At 38.6% G+C, this 15,268-nt stretch overlaps 1 protein-coding gene across 3 annotated transcripts in view; it reads left to right on the top strand.

Moving 5' to 3' along the window:
• Window positions 1–15,268, top strand: part of NTN4 (netrin 4) — a gene marked incomplete at both ends in the record, with an annotated part of 116,205 nt that overhangs the window by 88,905 nt on the left and 12,032 nt on the right. For all 3 annotated transcript variants that reach the window (XM_079714399.1, XM_079714398.1, XM_079714400.1), the window contains 2 exons: window positions 11,227–11,440; window positions 11,806–11,921. In XM_079714399.1, the coding sequence (XP_079570525.1) occupies window positions 11,227–11,440; window positions 11,806–11,921 (330 nt within the window). The remainder of the gene's footprint in view (window positions 1–11,226; window positions 11,441–11,805; window positions 11,922–15,268) is intronic.

The raw sequence follows: 15,268 nt of genomic DNA, 5'->3' as shown, positions 1-15,268 counted from the left end.
AAATAAAATTAAAATTCAGTGGGAATATATTCAAACAATTGAATTTAAAAAAATTTTTTAAAGGGCATGACTTTTGTATTTATTTGCATTACCCATTTAAAAGCTTATAGAAGACAGATAGGAAATACACTTAAATACCTTATATTTATTTTTAAAAGCATTCAACAGAGGCAAGAATGAATAGATCTCATGCATAAATGGATCTCTTTCTTTTGTGTGGGGTGTACAGTTCAGGAGACATTGCATTTCAGTAACTGATAGGCAAATCCTAATTTAGATTATTTTCTTATTAAATTTATTCTAGTGTAATTTTTTTTTTTTGAAGTTAACATATACCTTGAATATTGTGGAGTTAGCTATCTTTGAATACAATGTATATAACATTTAAAGGATGAATAGAAAGATGCTCCTTAGGAGAGTAAAGGGGTAAACCATATTGTCTTTGAGTAAAGTTCATTTACAGTTTTTTCTTTATTATTTGTAGCTATCCATCCACTAGAAAAAAAAAAAACAGTTGATAGTAGAAGGAGAAAATAACGCCAAAAAAATGTAGAAGACTTCATTTTATCTAACATTTAACTTCACACTTAATATAGTAATGACAGTTCATACTGTCTCCTTCTGTTTGGAGCTACATCTCAAAGTCATCTTCTGTTCCTTCTAAGAACCTCGGCAGGAAGCTGGACAGCTTTCAAAATGGCTTTGATATTAAAAATTCTCGGGCTTCCCTGGTGGCGCAGTGGTTGAGAGTCCGCCTGCCGATGCAGGGGACACGGGTTCATGCCCCGGTCCGGGAAGATCCCACATGCTGCGGAGCGGCTGGGCCCGTGAGCCATGGCCGCTGAGCCTGCGCGTCCGGAGCCTGTGCTCCGCAACGGGAGAGGCCACAACAGTGAGAGGCCCGCGTACCACAAAAAAGAAAAAAAAAAAAAAATTCTCCATCAGAAATTCTGTAGGGCCTTGGCCTTTGCAGGAGAAAACAATGTTGGGAGGCTGGGAGGCGCAGCTGAAGGAGTGGCCGCTGAGCAGTGGTGAAAGGGCTTGATGAGCAGTTTCTTTCCCAGCTGAGGGCCTTGAACTTTGAGTTCTGTTTTTAGAAAAGCTAAATCAGGAGCAAATACTTTCAGGGTATTTTGCTCCAAGTGTAGCTTTTACTAATAAAATGTCAAAAGCTAGAGCCATCAGGTAATACTAAGGAGTTCTGGCAATTTAAAAAAGGTGAGACGCTAAACTCAGCAGGCTGTCCCTGCTGCACACTTGGCACTGTGGATCACTCTCTGAGTGAAAGATGTGCAGACTCATAGAGCTCAAGTGAAGGTGGGAATAAAGATGAAAAGGCAGCAGTGGTCTCCTGTGACTCTACCACCAAATGCTTTAGCAACCCCATCAAAATAAAGGAAGCCATAACTCTTCCATTATGTTCCTGGCCATTTTGTACCCATGTTTACATGCTTATTATGTTCACGTAGATTGACAGCTGTGACTTTTGTCCTACATTCCATGGCAGGGTATCTCCCTATAAGCAGCAGGATCATAGATAATACGCTACTTTTTCTCAACATACTGTGATCCAAAAAATGAGAGTAATAGCCGATTAATTTTTTTTTTTTAAGCAAAGAAAGGAACATGTAACAAGAGAGAACCTAATTCTATAGGATTTAGATTAGTCAGGAAAGCTGTTTGCCACCAATTCCTCACAGGTGCAAAGCAAGGAATTTCAGCCTATTTTGAAAGCCAGTTAGATCATTAATTTCCTTAAAAAACAACCCATATCTATAATGAGGCAGTTATTATTCTTTCCTCTGTGTTTCCATGCACCCTGGTCTACCTCTGTTTTAACATTTACTGTCCTGTAATTATTTATTTGCATATCTCTCTTCCCTCTCTGAAGAGATATGACTGTATTTGTCTTTGTATCTTCAGCCCCTAGCATAATTCATGTTAACACTAAAGCTCAAGAACTCTTTGGTAAAGGTATAATGAATGAATGAATGAATGAATGATGGACATTTTAAAATCAATATGTTTCATCCAGATAACAATAATAGTTATTGTCTAAGCATATGGTACCACTAAATGCCTGAAACATTGCTACACATATACACTATCTCATTTAGTCCTCACACAAACAACTCTATAGCCTAGGTATTTTTACTCTTCCTTCATGAATGAGAAAACTGAGACTCAAGGGGGTTAATTTCAGTCATATAAGGAGTAAGTCTCATAACCAGAATTTGAACTCTTCTAGTCTGACTCCTAAGTCTGTGCCCTTACCAACTCTATTACATTGCCTTTGTTTTATTTTACGTCTTCCTAAGATATTACAGGTACTTTCCAGACAGCTGTATTTATTGTCAGCCTTTGGGATTGAAACAATTATTAGTTTAGAGCCTTACAGATACACAAGGTTATTTAAAAACGTGTTCAGCCATTGTTTCATTAATAGTTATGTTTCCTAGGAGAAAAGCAGCTCATGTCCTCTTTTCTGTGCATGCTCCATGGAGGGACAATACTTCACAAAATAGATGTAATTACAAATATACGTCTGTAATATATATCTGTAAAATTTGTACAACATTTAGCAATTATCTAAATTCATTATTTGAAGGGAAATTGTTGTGAAATGTTTTGTAAAGTACCCATTTCCTCTATCTCATCTGTTCTGGAAGTTTTGTATTATTATGTTATGTTTTCTTATAACAGGACATACCAGTACAGAACATACTGTTTAAAATAAGGTGTTTTCATTATTAAAGAAATCTTGTGACAATAGTGAGGAATTAAAATGACATTTTTAATAATTTTGCTTTGCCAATATGATTATGTGAGAGCAGCCTAGGGCAAATTTTCTTTTGGGGGGTAGTGGTAATAATTACTCCAGTAATGATTTGCTACCTAGGTAGGCCACACAGTTTCTAAACATAACTGGTTACCAGGCAATTTTTGGCTGTCAAGAACAATTTACCACAGCTGAATACACCATAAGTGGTAATGAAACAGATAATTAAGTTTAGAATAATAGTATATGATGTTAGTTCAATCTTTACTATTGGGTTTTATGTCTAACAAGGAGAAGACAGAGCTGAAGTCAAGGATTTATGTCACTGCAATTGGGTTCTAATTTGACGTTCATCATAATGAATGCATAAAAAGTAAGTGCTTGGGTTGCATTTTAGAATCAACAACTGGTAAGAAATATATGTTGGGGCTTCCCTGGTGGCGCCGTGGTTAAGAATACGCCTGCCAATGCAGGAGACATGGGTTTGAGCCCTGGTCCGGGAAGATCCCACATGCCATGGAGCAACTAAGCCCGTGTGCCACAACTACCAAGCCTGCGCTCTAGAGCCCGCGAGCCACAACTACTGAACCCGTGTGCCACAACTACTGAAGCCCACATGCCTAGAGCCCATGCTCCGTAACAAGAGAAGCCACCACAAAGAGAAGCCTGCGCACCACAACAAAGAGTAGCCCCCGCTCGCCACAACTAGAGAAAGCCTGTGCACAACAACAAAGACCCGCAGCCAAAAGTAATACATTAATTAAAAAAAATTTTTTAAAGGAAATATATGCTGGAGGATCAGAACCTGAACCAGAATCTAAGATGAACATTTTTCCCCCCAAGCAAGAAGAAAATATATGTGCATTTTGGAAGAAAATAAGAAATGTAGATTATGTGTGTCAGATGTTTCCTGCTATACAAACTTCAAGAGATAGGTATGCAAGGCAAGCCTCCGTGTGCAGTCTGAAAAATTATGCCATGAAAGGTGTCAGGGCCTTCTGCCTGAAGCTAGTTCTGCATAGTTTCCAAATGGTATTTTTATCTTGTAATTATGTGAAAAGTCACATTGACAGAAATCCACTAGCACGTGTGATAGAATCACCTTCTGGCCATTCCTGAAATGTGTGTAGGTTTTAAAATATATGGCAGGGCTTCCCTTGTGACGCAGTGGTTGAGAATCCACCTGCCAACACAGGGGAAACGGGTTTGAGCCCTGGTCCAGGAAGATCCCACATGCCGCGGAGCAACTAAGCCCATGCACCATAACTACTGAGCCTGTGCTCTAGAACCCGCGAGCTACAACTACTGAAGCCTGTGCACCTAGAGCCAGTGCTCCGCAACAAGAGAAGCCACTGTGATGAGAAGCCCGCACACCACAACGAAGAGTGGCCCCTGCTCACCGCAGCTAGAGAAAGCCTGCTCGCAGCAATGAAGACCCAACGCAGCCAAAAATAAAATAAATAAATTTATTTTAAAAATAAATAAATTAAATAAAATACATGGCGGTACAGAGAGGTCAAATCCTAGAAAGGATTGGATCTTCTATTAGAGTAAAAGATAATGGTGGTGGTGGTGGAATACCATATAATAACAGATGAGAGTCCTACATTGTCTTTCTTCTGGCTCCCTGTCTGCTGTCAAGAACCAAGTTGACTTAACTGAGTGATACAATAACTATTGGTTTAGTCACCTCAAAATGATGAAATGTTTATACTGGATTATGAGATTTAATTTAAAGTCATAGCATTTTGATACATTCATGTTACATATTATATAATACCTCCAAATTATTTAATTAAAAACAAATGAAAAATCAAAAGTGCTTTGCTATCTTAAGAGAAAATGCCTAATGTTTTCATAATGAGGCCTAACCAAAAGAAAAAACATCTGGGGATTTAATGTGGAAATAGCAATCACCGTAACCGTATGAATTAAAATAAAACTGGTCTCCTGAGAAATTCAGTGTTTTAGAAGCAAAATATTTACTTCTCTCTTGCGTTAGGTAAGTCTTTTTTTAATCTTGTAATAATTATTCTTCTAAATTATGAATCTCTTTAAGGGCCAAGACTGTCTTATCCCTAGGAGTTTGTTCAGTATTTAGCACATAGTAGATGCTCATTAAATGTCTGTTGAGTAAGTGAACAGATAAATAAATGCTGCCTTAAACAAACACACACATTGTTATCCTTTCAAACAAAATCTATTATGGTGTTTTCCTCCTCTGCCCTTTGTAAATAGTTTTTTTTATCACTGCCTTTTAATTCAATTAAACAGTCTGTTTTAGAACAATAATCCAATAGAAAATAGGGAAAGATCAAGAAGACAGACTTCAAAGAAGAGGAATAAGAATAAAAACAAACAAAAACAGTCTTTTTTTGAGTAGCCATAATTTGCGATTTGCTAATTGCCTGTTAAGTGCTAGGGACATACATTATGTCTCATTTAACTCTCAGTACCACCTGGTAAAATAGAAATGCAGGGCTCATAAAGATAAACATTTAGCTAGGAGTTGAACCCAAGTCTGCCGCCACTAAACCCTTCAGGGGATAGGTGAGTGAGACCCATGCTCACCTTCAAGGAATTTACATACCGGTTTGACAGAGAAAAGTAAACCTCTGACTGTCTGAAATGCAAAGTAGAAGTGACCAGAGCTATAAGAAGAAATGTTATTTTTAAAGCACTAGAGGGTTTCAAAGAAAGGATGAAATCATATTCAACTGTGCTGAAATAAGAAATGACTTCTAAAAGAAGGTAAACTTGTCCATCAGATGGGTGACTGGAATGGCTGCTTTGGTCTTCATACTTGGTGAGGTGGGAAAGGACAGCAGAGGGAAGGGTGCTGCATCTCTTTTCTGAATATCAGTTTTGAAGTCCTGTCTTTACAAGAAAGGTGCAAACAGAGCTGCTACCTTGTGCGCTTCCACTGCTCCAAATGGTTGAATCGCTTTGACCATACCCTTCCAGTGACAACTTTAGGGGTGACACTTGAATAGATCTTAAAGGACATGTAGAATTTTGAAAGATAGATATAGGAGAAAAGATTTCCCTATTGGAGTTGATAAAGGTACAGAAACAGGAAAGATTGGGGTTTCATTTAATTAGAATAAAGGCTATCTGCAAGAATTCATCCCATTCGATTAGAATAAGGGCTATAGGCAAGAGAGTAATGAAAAGTAAGACTGGAAAAGTGGGCTAGGGCCATAGTATGAAGGATCTTAAATGTTTGATTAAGGGGCAGTTGTGTTTTGTAGACTACAAATGCTTCGTAAACATTAGAATTATTAACTAACACATGTTGGTTGAGTAAGCAAATAAATGAATATTCCCAAGAAGATAATTTATACCTTTTGTTTAAAAAAAAAAAAAAGGCAATATTCCATGCCCTACCGTAGTGGTTCTCAACCAAGGAGGGCATAAGGGAGGAGAGGAAGGGTGTGTTTCACACATGTAAGATGTAAAGAACTTTTGCAGACTTCTCACATTCCTGTTGGTTTGGGAACCACTGCGCTAATGATTATAGGCTTAACAAAATTAAAGAGATCTCAACAGAGTACTACACCATCAATACCTGCATTTCTTCAGCTCCTGTTCTCACAAGTCACCAACACCTTCCTGTGTGACAGCATTACCGTCCTATTATAAATCTTATGTGACTTACTCATTCTGTGTTGTCTTACGTTGTTAACAACTTGAAACTTTCTCATCCTTTGGTTTCTATAACAACACCTACTTGATTCTTTTCCCTCTCTATCTGGTTCTTATCTGCTTTACAAGTCACTGCTCCTCCAACTGCCTGGACCAGTGTTCCACCCTGGGTTGCCTTCTCACTCTATACACTGTCCTGGGAAATCTCATCCAGCCCTCCTAGTTTCAATCCCCATCTGCTGACAACTCCCAACACTGTATTTGTGACCCCAACCTTCTCCTACACTTCAGATTATTATTTCCAGTTGCGTATTATAACTCATTAGTGCATCCTTCAGACGTCTCAAACTTAATACGTCTAACCCTGAACTCACCCTCTTCTCCCTCCCTTCCCTATCTCCACCCCAACATGGATTCACCTATCCCAACCTGCTCTAGTCATTCACTTTCATAAACTACAAACCTTAAAATCTTCCTCAGTTTCTGTTTGTCCCTCAACAATGCATTCTTCCTCCTCATCCAGATGGCCTCTGAACCCTATCAATTCAGTATTTAAAAAAAAGGTACAGTACCAAACGTAAGGTAGATAGATAGTGGGAAACAGCCGCATAGCACAGGGAGATCAGCTCGGTGCTTTGTGACCGCCTGGAGGGGTGGGATAGGGAGGGTGGGAGGGAGGGAGACGCAAGAGAGAAGGGATATGGGAACAGATGTATATGTATGACTGATTCACTTTGTTATAAAGCAGAAACTAAAAAAAAAAAAAAAAAAAGGTTTGTCACATCCAACCTTTTCTCCCATTCCTTCATCTGCTGTCTTAGTCGAGTTCCTTGTTCTCTCTCATTTCTTTGGTTTCTCTGCCATCAGTCTCTCCCTACTGCAGTCTATTTCACACAGTGACGCCAAAGTAACTGTCAAAATTAAATTATAACCATGTCATAATTCTGCTTTTTTAACATTTTACTTCCTATGATTCTTTATACCCATAAGACAAAATTCAACTTCTTGGGTTAGGCCCTGCCTCAGTCTGGCTCCAAACGTAACTCTATAGCTTTTTCTTCAGCCTCATCAGCTCCAACTGCTCTCCACTCAATGTACACTCTAGACACACTAACCTTCTCACAGTCCCCAAATAGGCCCTTTCACATATGACTCCTACAGCCTGGAATGTCCTTCAGGTCAATTCCGTAAATTCTTATTTGGGCATCTACTATGTACCAGACTCTGTTCTGGGGCATAGAAAGCAAAAATAAGAAGATAAAGATCCTTCTGTCAATGAGTTCAGAGTCCAGTAATAAGGGAGACAGGCACATAAATAATAATGCACTGTGATACACACAAAATAGAAATATATACAAAGAACAGAGGCAGCATAGAAGAGAGGGTGGTTAATTGTCTGGAAGGCGTGGGACAAGGAAGGGTAAAGGTAAAGGCAATGCAGGCACAGCCAGGGGCACTGAGGCATGAAAGAGTTTCACGTTTCCAGGAAGCAGGAAGAGCTTCCACATATAATGCAGAAACATAAAATGCAATGAGGATGAACCATACACTTAAAAATGGTTAAGATGGTAAATTTTATAGTATGTGTTTTCTACCATAATTAAAAATTTTTTTAAATTATTTAAAAGAAATGCAACGGGGAGAGAATCTAAAGACAGGCTGAAATAAGCAACTGCCTATCTTCCCCTCCTTTTCACCTTGCAAACTCCTACTCATCTTTTAGGATCAACTCACATGTCTAAATGACCCCTCCTTTGTGGATCCTATGTGAGACCCTCAGCCTGTGCACCCCTCCTCTGTGCTCTTATAGAGCTCCATTAGAGTGCTAATCACAGATTGTGGAAATGTTTTGTTTATTCCTCTGTTTCCCCCACACGGATATGAGCTCCTTGACTCATATCCGTTGAATCACCATAACTTATACATGCATAGACTCTACGCTTCTACAAGAATTATCTAATGAATTCATTAGTTATTTAATTCACTATTAACTCACCATATGCCATACACTATACTAAGTGCTTTATATACGTGATCTCCTTTCACCCTTACAACTGTATGAGGGTAGATATTGTTCTCTTTTCCATTTTATAGAAGAGAAAACTGAGAAAACGAGAGGCTAGGTATCTTGCCAAAAGTCACACAGTTAGAAGTTGATGTGAAGCCAAACAGAGCTTTTAATGACAAAGAAAGTAATCAATAGAGTAAGTTTCCAAGGGGATAAAGGAGGGAGTGGGATCTAGAAAGTTAGTTGAGAAGATTCAGAAGGAAGAGCCGGCCCGGCAGGTGTCAGGCCCTGTGCTATGCACCTTTTTGCTGAAGTAATTTCATTTAAAATAGTTTCATCCTCATACAATCTCCGTGTAATGTAGATACCCAAATGAAGAAACCGACATTCACAAAAGTTAATTTTTTTGCCCCAAATCACAGAGCTTGTGAGAGACAAGGCCATAAAGCAAGATCTCTTCCAGCTTTCTCATTTGATTCTTAGAGAAAAGCGTGGAAAGTTGAAGATAAAGAGATTTTGAGGTGGAGAAAAGATTACCTGAGGACCTTATCAGTGAATCAGAATCTTCAGACCAAGTGGTGAGGGTGAATTAAAAAGCCTGGAGAAATTTTGGGACACCGACTGTGAGGAATTTTACTTTAAAAAAATAGGCAGGGACAATTGAATAAATAGGGCGAATGAGCATCAGTTAGGGGACCCTACTGAGGTTAGGGTACACAGATTTGTGATAAACCCAAAAGCACTTTTTTTTTTCACTTTGTCCAGCTACTTTTGCTAGCCCATGAACAAAGGAAGTGTTGGGGATTGTCAAACGGAGCAGTAGGCCACTGCAGGAGTTGGGAGAGGGCTGAGGGGAAGGACTTCTGACTAATAGAAAGGACTTGCAGAAGTGGCTGAGTATAGATTCTAGTCTGAGGAGCTGTCTTAGCCCATACAGGCTGCTATAACAAAATACCATAGACTAGGTGGCTTAAAAGATAAACGTTTATTTCCCACAGTTGGAGAAATAACTGGAGGTTGAAGTCCACAATATGGTGCCAGCGTGGTCCAGTTCTGGTGAGAGCTCTCTTCTGGGTTGCAGACTGCCAACCTCTGTTGTTGCCTCACATCCTTCACAAAGAAGAGAGCTCTGCATCCTTCATTCCCTTATAAGGGCACCAATCTCATCTCCCCCAAATTGTATCCAAACCTCCTAAAGGCCCCCCACCTCTAAATACCATCACATTGGGGATTAGGCTTCAACACACAAATTTGAAGCGGGGGGGACACAAACGTTCAACAAATCAAATTAAGCTTTCTTCCTATACCAAACCTGAACTCTCCCACTTGTATAGGGTTGAAAAAACAACCTATCATTTTATCTGGGGTCACTATAAATTGATGACTACTAACCTCAAAAGGTGGTCTTTATGCTGCTGGCAATTATACTTCACTTCCTAAGTGTCTCATTCACTCTCCCACTCCCATTCTTCATCATCTCTCTCACCTGATGACCTTGCTTTCTATTTCATCCAGAAAATACAAGCAATCAGGGGACTTCCCTGGTGGTCCAGTGGTTAAGAATCTGCCTGCCAATGCAGGGGACACAGGTTCAATCCCTGGTCTGGGAAGATCCCACATTGCTGCGGGGCAACTAAGCCCGTGTGCCACAACTACTGAGCCCACGCACTGCAACTATTGAGCCCACACGCCACAACTACTGAAGCCTGCTGCAACTACTGAGCCCGTGCTCCGCAATGAGAAGTCTGCACACTGCAACGAAGAGTAGCCCCCACTTGCTGCAACTAGAGAAAGCCCAGGAACAGCAATGAAGACCCAGCGCAGCCAAAAAAAAAAAAAAAAAAATGCAAGCAATCAGAAGAAAAATCCCACTGGCTCCCACCACTGCATTTATTCACTTCCCTGCATTTGTATCCATATGCTCTGCCTTCTATCCTATTACTATGAACTAATCATGCTCCTACCCAAGTCCAACACCTCCTCTTCTACACCAAATCCCATCCTTTTTTTCCTCACTCAAGTATCCCTTTAAAAATTCTCCCATCTCTCTTCTACTCATCAATTTCTCCCTTTCTACTGGATCATTTCCATCAACATCAAACATGCTGTAATTTCCCCCATCTTAAAACAATCAAAACAGACAAAAACTCAAACCTTCACTTCAGTTCATATATCCATTCGGTATTAGCTACCACCACATTTCTGTGCCCTTATAGAAAAGCTCACAACAGAGCTGTCTGTTCTCATGCTCAGATTACTCTATTCCCATTCTCTCCTGAGTTTTCTTCAGTGAGGTTCGCCACTCACTGTTACACTGAAACTGTTCCCGTCAAGGACACCGGTGGTCTTCATGCTGTCAAGTACAATGATCCATTCCTGTTCCTCATCTTCTTGGACCTGTCAGCATTTAACACAGTTGATGTCGTCCACCTCCTTGAAACTTTGTTTGGCTTCCAGAACACCATGAGCTCCTGATTTTTTCCTTTCTCACTAACTGCTCCTTCTTTGTTTTCTTTGCTGATTCATTCTCATCACCCCAAACAAAAGCCATTCATATTTAATGCCTTTAATTTTAGGATAAATTAGGTGGTTTAGCAGCAGATGTGCTTTTCTGATGATATCTTCTTATCTGTCATTTAATTAGCTCTCATTCATTGAGCATACACCAAGTGGGTAAAGGAGGAGCCTCAGAGATATGCTGTGTGGTGAAGGGAAGCCAGTTTGGGATGGCTGGGCCTAATCTCCACAGATAATCTGGTCACTCATTGGTCCTTGTGTGTCCTCTCTGTTGTAGTGTGTTCCTGTCATCCAGTTGGATCAGCTGTCCTTCCTTTCAGCTCAGTGACCTTCTGTGACCCCAGCAATGGTGACTGCCCTTGCAAGCCTGGGGTGGCAGGGCCACATTGCGACAGATGTATGGTGGGATACTGGGGCTTCGGAGACTACGGCTGCAGGCCTTGTGACTGCGCAGGGAGCTGCGACCCTCTCACAGGAGACTGCACCAGCAGGTGAATGTGCATGGCTCTTGCTCTCACCTCTGTGTCTTTCAGATTCTTTTGAAGATCTGGTAGTGATCTGGAAAACGTTGCATGCCGCTAATGGAGCAAAGATGTATTTGCACATCTCTTTAAAAAATTTTTATCAAATTGCAGAGTCAAGTAATTTGTTCTTGCAAGATTCTAGAGATGGCTTGGTTCATTCTGCAAAATAATTTATTCTTTTTAACAATAAGCCCTTTACAACACTATTTATTTCTGAAAAGTGAAAGGATGGGAAGGTAGCTAATAAGGTTTAAATCTCTAGAAATATATTCATTTCATTCAAGTTCTAAGAAATTCCTTAATAAGTTCTTCATCATTTTCTATTTTATTAGCAGCACAGACATAGACTGGCATCATGAAACTCCTAACTTCCATTCCATGCACAATAAGAGTGAACCAACCTGGGAGTGGGAGGATGAGCAAGGATTTTCTGCACTTCGACATTCAGGTGAGACAATAGATATTACTGGGCCTAGTCATATTTCCGGGTCTGGTCTTGAGTAACAGGGATTCATGACAAACCAGAGAACAGATTTTGGATCTTATAAGGGGAACTCTAGTTCTAAGGTTAACAAAGTAGTGACCCCCATAAGTATAAAACTCTTAAACATAGCTAAATGGTATTTAACAAGCTTTTGTTTATTTTCTGATTGTTAGAATAACATGTAATTAGTACAGAAAATTTGGAAAATGCAGAATATAACAGTTAAAAAAAAACCCCAAATCTCACTATCCCACTGTTAATACTTTGGTGTGTTTCCCTCTCTCTAAGATTTTTTTTTTTTTTTTTTTTTTTTTGCTGTGGACCATTTTTAAAGTCTTTATTGAATTTGTTACAATATTGCTTTGGTTTTATGTTTTGGTTTTTTGGCCACGACGCATGTGGGATCTTAGCTCCCTGACCAGGGATTAAACCCGCGCCCCCTGCATTGGAAGGCGAAATCTTAACCACTGGACCGCCAGGGAAGTCCCTTCCTCTCTCTAAAACATACTGTTTTACACAGTTGAGAGCTAACTCAATGGAAATGTACAGATTCATTTAAAGGAAAAACATTCTTACAGACCTAGTGTAACTCAGTATGTACTAAGCAAAAGCTAGCTGTGAACTCCTTATGTTTAAAGCTTTTATCCAACTATAAAACAAAAATAATTTTAGAAACTAAATATAAGCCAAATAAAACTAATAAAATTCAAATTAACATTAATTGAATATGAAAAATGATTTTTACTGAAGCCAAAACACTGTTTACTACATAAATATGATTCCTTGAGTTTATCAAGTCTATACTACTCATTATTCTGATTTAATTTTCCTATGATGTTTACCTGTTCTGTCATTTGAGGAGCATGCTGTGATACTGGTGTGAACACATAATTTCTGTGCTCATCCTATCTCTATTCTTTTCTCATAGAAACTCAAGTGGTTCTATTTAGCATCAACTTAAATCATGTCACAAATACAAATGTGGACAAGAAATCTTGTTGTCAGCATTTGGTTGTAAAGTGCTCACCAAATCATCCAAATAAAACTTAAAATAACATATTAAAATATTTTTATTATTAAACATGACAAACACCAAAAATGTGATATGAACACCCACATGAACACCTTCTAGTGTTATCAAATCTTAATTTTGCCATAATTGCCTCATATTTTCATTTAAATTATACAGATGCATTTGAAGCCCCTGATGTGCCAATCTACAAATTGACTGGCCTTCCTTACTCCACAGAATAACCACTAACCTGAATTTTGGTGTTCATCATCCACTTTCACATTTTTACTATTTTACTATATATATATTAAATAGTATATAATTTATATATTTATATATTTATGTAATGTTTCAAAAATCTCATGTACATGATAACTTACCTACCCTTTAAATTTTTTTTTTTTTAGTTAAATGTGTACTTTTTTTAGGTTTATCGATTCTATTATATGAATACAACACTTTGTATTCTCCCATTGTTTGCCATTTAGGTTATTTCCAATTTCCAATTTTCCACTATTATATATAATGCTACCATGAATGTTCTCTTATCTGTGTTATATTGTGTACTTGAGAAGGAGTTTCACTAGATCAGGGGCTGGCAAACTACAGCCCTCAGGCCAAATGTGGCCTGCCATCTACTTTTCTACAGGCTAAGCTGCCTGCTCTAAGGTTTAAATGGTTACTTTAAATGGTTATAGAAGTACCTACATAAAATCTTTAATTTTTCCCCATGGCCACAAAGCCTAAAATATTTATTATCTGTTCCATTATAGAAAATGTTTGCTGACCCTTGTTCTGGGGTACAATCTAGACACTGTTGGGTCACAGTGTGTTTATTGTCAAATTTACCATTTATTGCCAAATAGCTCTCTCAAGTGGTTGCATAAATTTGCATTCCACCAGCAAAGTATGACACCCTGTTGTTCCACATCCTCACAAATAAGTACTTTGTACTTATTTAACAAATGTCTATATAGCACATGCAAGGGGCCAAGCAGTATTCTAACTCGTTAACTCAGGCACAGTTTAACTCATTCAATATTTATTGGACTTCTAAAACTGATGTTATCAAACCTCTAAACTTTTGCCAATCTGATGGATGTGAAATGGGATCTTGCCATTCTAATTGCATTTTCCTGATTAGTAATTTTTCATGCTTTCTTGGACTTTCAGGTTTCTTTTTCTGTGAATTTCCTATTTGTAATTTTCTTACTAATTTGTAGGAATGCTTTATAGACTCATTCATTTAACAAATATTTATTGAACACTCATACTATGTGCCAGTGCTGTAAATCTAGTAATTGAACAGACAAAAACCTCAGTCTCCAAGGAGTTCACATTCATGCAGAGGAAGACAGCTAATAAACAAGTAAAATATTTAATGATGTTTAATATAATAGAGAAATAAAGCAGGGATGTGGGATAAGAAATACTTGAGAGGGACATACTTTTAAATCGGGTGATCAGAAAAGTCCTATGAAAGGACTTTTGAGAAAAAAACCTGAGGAAGGTAAGGGAGTGAGCTATACAGATAACAGAGGAAAGAGAGTTTAGGCAGAAGATACAGCAAGTACAGAAACCCTGAGGTGAGACTAGGCCTGGCTTATTTAGGAAACAGCAAGGAGGCCAGTGTGGCTGAAGCAGAGTAAGAAACCACAGTTTTAATACCTTCTCATAGAGAATTTATGGACCTTTCAAGAATCAAGAACTCAAATTATAGAAACACTTGGTATCTGCAATTCCATATCATGGGGTTTTTTTCACTTAACATAATCTTATGATCAGTTTCCTAATTGGTTTCATTTTAATTCACAACAGGAAAGCAGGTGGGAAAGATAAGGTAATATGAAGTTGTCATATTTATCTTTTTTAGCATTTGAAAAGGAAAAATCTTTCCCATTAATTTTGTGCCTTAATGCTACGTAGTCTGAATTCTATGATGTTAACTTTAATAACCATTTTTGAAAGATTTCTTCTCTTTTTCTAACACAATGGTTTTCAGAATTCTCCAACTTTGTCTGCCAAGCCAAATCTGTAAAAATCAAGGTTCTAGTGCCATAAGACATTCATGAAGCCAATCATCATGTTACTAGGGAGGGAGCTGGCAGCACACTAATGAAGCACATAACGGTGCTGGCATCAGACTAACTCCAGACTGTCATGTCCACAACAGCTGTTAGGTCTATGATGTCCCCAGAGAGTCTCTGAAATTCATCTGGATGAGCTCTGGATTGAGGAAGAGACTGTTCAGTCTCCTGCTGCAGCAATATTCCCAATGGGTATAAAATAGTGCCCCTGG

Source organism: Hyperoodon ampullatus (genome assembly GCF_949752795.1).
Source record: "Hyperoodon ampullatus genome assembly, chromosome: 11".
Lineage (NCBI taxonomy): Eukaryota > Metazoa > Chordata > Mammalia > Artiodactyla > Ziphiidae > Hyperoodon > Hyperoodon ampullatus.
This window is presented reverse-complemented; position numbering and strand designations above follow the sequence as displayed.